We start from the raw sequence: 7,183 nt of genomic DNA, 5'->3' as shown, positions 1-7,183 counted from the left end.
CTAAGTCAACAACATTTTAAGGTCCGTATCAGCTTAGAACAATAACATTATGGTATCACTTTCCGCCATCTTTTATTTCTTCTTCACGTTCTCATTTTTTTCCTTTCCCAAAGTAACCGAACCCATATTACAAAGCAGCCACTAGAGGGCGCTCTAGGGCAGTTTATAACTATAATATCCAATTTAAGTTATAAAAGGCAGAACAATGTCTCTATTTTTATGCAATGAATCTGAAGAAAATGAAGGAAAATAAAACATATTTCCTGTTCCCTACATTGTAGAGAGTGGCTTTTCAGTAGTATACAGGCTGTTCTCTGTGGTTTTTGCTCCTCTTCAGTAGCACTAGTAAGATGCTCAAGTACCGTTGTGCCAAAAAAAAACAAACCAAAACACAACAACGAAAAAATGGCCCACACGTTAACCCCTAACTTTGGTTTGAAAGGGTGGTATTTAGAATACAGTTACTTTGTTGAAATAAAGGGATTACACGGCGGTCTTTTCCTGTTTCATATGTTAGGCTATGCCGTCTCTATTTTTAATTTCAAACAAAACACACATTAAGAGGCTCAAATGCCTGTTTCTCAATCTCGCTTCTCATAATGACATGAAGAAACATTTTTTAAATGATTTAATATGAAGGCAATAGAAGAGTGTTACAGGCATTGCCCTAAAGAATGTACCCTCAAGGGCAGTGTAGTCCGTGCTGCAGGGAGAATGGACTGCCATACCCGTTATGTGTCTGTGAGAGCAAGGGAGGTTGAAAAAGGAGAGTGGAAAAGTACGACTTGTCACCGACCAGAAACGGGAGCTGGAAGCATGTAAATATAATAACCACTGCAGCCAAAAAGAGTGCCTGACGAACCCAGTTGAAAGGAAAGCTATTAAGACTCGACTGTACACTGTGTTCCTGTTTTGCTCTGAAACAATAAATTCCGCTGGAGCAGCCTTTAAATGCCTCTCTCTGTCTCTCGCTAGCAAAGTTGACCCAGACAACAAAGTAAAGCTAGTTTTTGGCTACGAGCCTGACACGGAACCCAACGTACTAGCCAAAGGTCCCTTTACTACGGTTCGGAGCTGCGGGCCTGTTTTATATACGCGCGGAATAGTTTTCTATATGAGATGACTGCAAAAAGTGTAGCCTTGCGTAATGTCCACCCTACTGTTACTCATTTTATATTAAGGTTTTAAAATCTAGTTGCTATTGGTATGGCGAGTAGCCTTCAGTAATAGTACTAAATCACACAGCAATAGGACATTCATTGGTTGTAAAAAAGCATGATAATATATTAAGTAATCCAAAGTATTCAGAATACGTTACTCTCATTGACTAACAGAACGGAATACATTACAAAATACATTTTGGGTAATGTATTCTGTAATCTATAGTGGAATAGATTTTAAAAGTAACCTTCCCAACACTGTTTACAGCAGGGATCAGCTGTTAGCCCTCAGGGCCTCCGCTGAGCAAGCCAACATTCCCTGCGAGGTGAGGAGGAAGAGACGCGGTACTCGGGCTGGGATCGGGTGTCGCAGTAAAGTTAGGAGGTACTGGCCAGCAATTCCATCTATTATTATGGGGAATGTGAGATCTCTCCCCAACAAAGTAGACGAGCTGGCAGCTCTTACCCGAATTCAGAGGAGCTACAGGGAGTGCAGCCTGATGTGCTTCACAGAGTCGTGGTTAACTGCGCTAACTCCGGACTCACACATAACCATTAGGGGTGCAACAATATTCATATCGATATTGAACCGTTCGATACAGTGCTTTCGGTTCGGTACGCATATGTATCGAACAATACAAAATGTTTAATTTATTTTATCAACTTTTCTTCTGACGATGCTGACTGTGTTGAGAGCTCAGTGTTCGACTACTCCGCCTAGGCTGCACGGTCGAGTGCAGATCCACTGAGCGCAGCGCAAGCTAGCGAGACAGAAGTTGAGCTCGTTGCAACATGGCAACTTCCTCAACGCTACCCAAAATTGAACCTCCCCCACACTCATTCAGATCTGGCGTTTGGAACTATTTTGGTTTTCTTGTGAAGCATGACCCTGATGGTAAGTGTGTCATGGACAAAAGTAAAACCGTATGTCGGATGTGCCACGCAATGCTCAATTGGTGGGAACTAGTGCGTTAGTGCAGTTAGCTCGTTAACATGTTGACGCCGTCCAGCCCCACGCACGGGGCGATCCGCAGTAACTCGTTAAAGGAGATTTGCGGCGTTAAGGCGTTAATGATATTTTAACGAGATTAACGCTGATAGCACTAGTGGGAACACAACGAATATGACTACACATTTACGCCGACATCATCCTAGTGCAAACACAAGTGGAAGCAGACAAAAACAACAAGCACGCATGATACAAACTTTACCCCAGTCATTTAGACAGCCGTTAGCGCAGCCATTGACATGTCGAAGAGGTTAACACGTGAGGAGCGGATCGAAATTGTGTTGATATCTGGTGAACGCAGTAACTGGATCATTGCAGCAGATTCCAATGCAAGACACCCTACGAGACCACTCATCTCCCATGCAAACTGCTTGCTAAGTTTCGTGAAACTGGTTCAGTGTTGTGGATGCAAGAAAACTGTCACTAATGAAGAAACATCAGTGGCTGTCCTAGCTTCATTCAGCAAGAGCCCTCAGCGTAGCACTCGCCGCATGTCACTGGAGAGTGGCATTAGTTGAACATCCCTTCGGCAGATATTAGCTACTCATAAATTGCACCCTTACAAACTCCAGCTACTCCAGCATCTCAACGAGGATGACCCAGATCGGCGCACAGAATTTGCAGAATGGGCACAACAAAAATTGGAACAGGACCCTCAATTAATGCAGAAGATTTTGTTCAGTGGCAAACTTTTATGTGAATGGTGAAGTTAACAATCAAAACCATCGCTATTGGTCTGACACTAACCCACATTGGATGGAGCCCTCCAAGACTGTTGGAACAACAAAAGTGATGGTTTGGTGTGGTATATGGGGTACAACGATAGTGGGTCCATTCTTCATCAATGGTAACCTCAAGGCCACTGGATATTTGAAATTGCTACATGATGATGTGTTTCCTCTTTATGCACTGAAGCTGGCACGTTCCCTGAGTTTTTCCAGCAGGATGGTGCACCACCACATTATTGGTGCCAGGTCCGAGCATTCCTAGATGAACAGTTTCCTGGAAAGTGGATTGGTCATCGTGGGCCAGTTGAATGGCCCCCAAGGTCTCCCGATCTGACCCCCTTAGACTTTTATCTTTGGGGTCATCTGAAGGCAATTGTCTATGGTGTGAAGATACGAGATGTGCAGCACCTGAAACTATGGATACTGGATGCCTGTGCTAGCATTTCTTCTGCGGTGTTGCTATCAGTGTGTGAAGAGTGGGAGAAGAGGGTTACATTGACAATCCAACACAAAGGGCAGCACACTGAACACATTTTATAAATGGTCAGAAACTTGTAAATAACTCATGAAAGAATAAAGTTATGTTGAAACCAAGCACACCATTGTTTTTCTTGTGACATTACCAATAAGTTTGATGTGTCACATGACCCTCTTCCTATTGAAAAAAACAAAAGTTGTATCTAAGATGGCTGACTTCTAAATGGCCCACCCTGTATTCTATATCATCTTTTTGCAATATCTGATGCAATATAGACTAATTTGACTGGAAGAGGGAGCTCTCCAATCAAAACTTACTGTTCTTCCAAAGCCTTAAGATGAGAAGTTTAAATGTTGCCCAGTAAAAGCAAAGGTGTTTGACTGAGCTCAGAGGTGTCTGTGAAGTCTGATAAAGAAGATTTACCACGTATTTTATCCAGATTTGCTTTCCTTTTTTCCCTTCTTCTTCTTAAACCTCCAAACAGAATATGTCTTTACAGAATGCTTCAATCAATGTAACACACTTTATTATAGGTGGTTTTGACACACTCAGTAGACCTATTGCTGTTGGTGTGGTTATATTAATAGTCTATCTTCTTGCTGTTCTTGCCAATATGATAAATATCATGTTTATTATTTCTGACAAGAGATTACATAAACCGATGTATCTTCTGATTTGCAACCTTGCTGTTGTTGATATAATGTACACCTCCAGTTGCAGTCCAACAATGATTGGGGTTCTACTCGCAGGTGTTAATACTATATCCTATGTGGAGTGTTTAATTCAAATGTGTGTTGGCGCTTTGGGAACATCAATGGAGTCATTTGTTTTAGCAGTTATGGCATTGGATAGATTCATTGCAATAATTTATCCTTTCCAGTATCAAAGTTATTTAACAAACACACGTGTTCTTGTTCTTACATTTATCGTGTGGTTCGTTGCCTGGTGTTTTGTGTTTTATATGCCTGCAACTGTTGTCCTCCTCCCACACTGCAGCTCCAGGCTCAGGTACACTTTCTGTGACTTTGCTGCTGTATTAAGAACAACCTGTGTTAACCCAGAAAAATATTTCAATGAAGTTGCCATTGTCTCATTTTTTATTTTCTTTTTCACTTTCATTTTCATTTGTCTTTCATATTGTGGAATATTACTTTTTGTAAAATTATCTTCAAATAATGAAAAAAAGAAAATGGGGAGCACTCTTGTGAGTCACTTAATTTGTGTATTTGTTCATTACTGTCCTGCGTTTGTGCGCATTATCTTCACCAGGTTTGGTGTGGTACTAACTCTTGAGGAACGCCAAGGTTTATTAATTGGTGCAGTCCTCGGTCCATGTCTTGTAAATCCTTTTGTGTACTCTCTTAGAACAAAAGAAATTAAACAAAAGTTCTATAAGATTTTCAAAAAGTTTCATACATCTGACTAAAGTCTTGTGAACAGAGTGTGACTTTTTTTTTTTTTTTTTGTTAAGATGAATACAGTAGTAGTCTTAATTGATGTTGGTGTAAATTTTCTGAACATTTTATCACAAAATGTTTGAAACACCAACCATTTACTTTGATTCTGGCACAGAAGTGAGAATTACTCTACTTTGTGGGTTTTACACAAGATATTTGCACCTTAACTTTTCAATAAAAAAATACAAAATTTAGAAACAAAGGTTTTGATTTTTTTTTTTTAAATTTACTGAAACTGTTTTTGTGTTTGTGAGCAACAGTATGTTTTTTCCTGCTACGCTGTAAATAATCATATTTTATTCAACAAAAATTAATCAGCTTTAGCAATTATTTATTTGAACTGCCTCAATAATTCTTTTGCTTGTTTCCAGACCTTCAGTTGTGTCTGATCATGTGTTTTTGGAAACCAGCAATGAGTTTTTATTGCATTTCAAAAATGATCAAAATGAATGAATGTCTCCAAAAACAGCCTAACATAGTTGACATGGCTGCTACATTTTGACAGACATTTCAGTTTGGTCTGTTAAATGATTATACATCAGAGAGACGTAAAATAAACAAACAAATAAAGCTACTTTGTGAGGACACATCTGGAAAAAGTGACACGAGTAACTTGGCAAGATCCTTGCTCGTACTGATAACATCACCCTCTCTGCCAAATAGCTTAGCACTGCTAGCAGCAACTCTTACATCTGCATTGACAAAATAAGAGACACGTTTTTGGTAATATATTCAGCTTAATATGCATTAAATTGCTTCTTCAAAAAAAATCATTCCTCTAACAAATGGTCATTTGGCTCTTTTAAAACTACTCTTTGAAGAATTGTTTACATAAAATAAAGTTGTAAATTGAAATATAATTAGCTAAGGTAGCTGGGTCAAGTGATGGCTTTTTGATTAATGTTTTAATTACTGCTACCTTGAAGCCTGTGGCACATAGACCATTAATAGAGATGGCCCTATTATTTGGAATGGAACAATATTTAATGGTAGGTCTTTGAATCTAATCGAATCGTATAGACACATTGATGGTTTAAGGAAGTGTTTACTGAACAAGCATCAATCAGAGATTAAGACTATATAAATATCAATAGTAATGGAAGTTGCTGGACGTAATGATACATCTGTGAGACAGTTATTAGAATTTTTTTAAAATTTAGTGAAGAAACTAACAAAATCATTACTAGCTACGGTTAAAAGAATATTTGGTTAACACAGCTTACTCTTTTCAGTTTGGGTGCAGTGCTGAAGAGAAACCAAGTGCAGTTCTTATTTTCTTTAATATGATGAATAATAAGCATGCCTTAGCTTTACAAATGGCTTTGTTATAGATCTGCTATCTGCTACAGCTATGCATTTCATAGTTATACGAGGGAGTCAAGTACTTCTGATTTAAGACTTTGTTTTTCACAGTATCCAGAGCAGGGGTCTCAAACTCACGGCCCGCGGGCCATTTGCGGCCCATGTCACCTCTACTTGCGGCCGCATAATGACGTGAAGAAATATTTTTAAAAATTATTCACAAAAATGATTTAATATAAAGGCAATAGGCAGAGTGTTACAGGCATAGCCCTAAAAAATGCAGCCTCCGGCAGTGTAGTCCATGCTACATGGAGACTGGACTGCCATATCCGTTATGTGTCTGTGAGCGAGCGAGGGAGGGAGAAAATGAGTCGAAAAGTAAGAGATGTCACCAACCAGAAACGGGAGATGGAAGCATATATATATATATATATATATATATATATATATATCAATATATATATATATCAATATATATATATATCAATATATATATATATATCAATATATATATATATCAATATATATATATATCAATATATATATATATATATATATATATATATATATATATATATATATATATATATATATATATATATATATATATATATATATATATATATATATATATATATATATATATATATATATATATATATATATATATATCAAATTAAGTGACTCTTGTGAGTCACTTAATTTGTGTAATCGTTTATTACTGTCCTGCATTTGTTCGCAATATCTTCACCAGGTTTGGCGTGGTACTAACTCTTGAGGAACGCCAAGGTTTATTAATTGGTGCAGTCCTCGGTCCATGTCTTGTAAATCCTTTTGTGTACTGTCTTAGAACAAAAGAAATTAAACAAAAGTTCTATAAGATTTTCAAAAAGTTTCACACATCTGACTAAAGTCTTGTGAACAGAGTGTGACTTTTTTTTTTTTTTTTTAAGATTAATACAGTGATAGCCCATTCTGAACATTTTGTCACAAAATGAAACACAAACCATTCACCTCGATTCTGGCACACCTTGATTGGCACAGAAGTG

The 7,183-nt window shown here is 37.9% G+C and overlaps 1 protein-coding gene across 1 annotated transcript; it reads left to right on the top strand.

The window, feature by feature from the left end:
• The first annotated feature begins 3,988 nt into the window (after nt 1–3,988).
• On the top strand, nt 3,989–4,801 carry LOC146694395 (olfactory receptor 11A1-like). Its single transcript, XM_085429687.1, has 2 exons — nt 3,989–4,124; nt 4,698–4,801. The coding sequence occupies exons 1-2, from the start codon at nt 3,989–3,991 to the stop codon at nt 4,799–4,801; spliced, it is 240 nt and encodes a 79-aa protein (XP_085285813.1).
• The last annotated feature ends 2,382 nt before the right edge of the window (nt 4,802–7,183 follow it).

Source organism: Copadichromis virginalis, linkage group LG14 (assembly GCF_057382275.1).
Source record: "Copadichromis virginalis isolate Kocher_CV1m ecotype Utaka linkage group LG14, C_Virginalis_male_GT1.1, whole genome shotgun sequence".
NCBI classification, from domain to species: Eukaryota; Metazoa; Chordata; class Actinopteri; order Cichliformes; family Cichlidae; genus Copadichromis; species Copadichromis virginalis.
Note: the sequence above shows the minus strand (reverse complement) of the source record. Positions and strands in the feature narration are given on the sequence as shown.

Coding starts and splice junctions, on each gene's coding strand:
- LOC146694395 (XM_085429687.1), top strand. CDS start 3,989: ATGATAAATATCATGTTTATTATTTCTGACAAGAGATTACATAAACCG. Junction 4,125..4,697: donor GATTGGGGTTCTACTCGCAG/GTGTTAATACTA, acceptor TAATTGGTGCAG/TCCTCGGTCCATGTCTTGTA.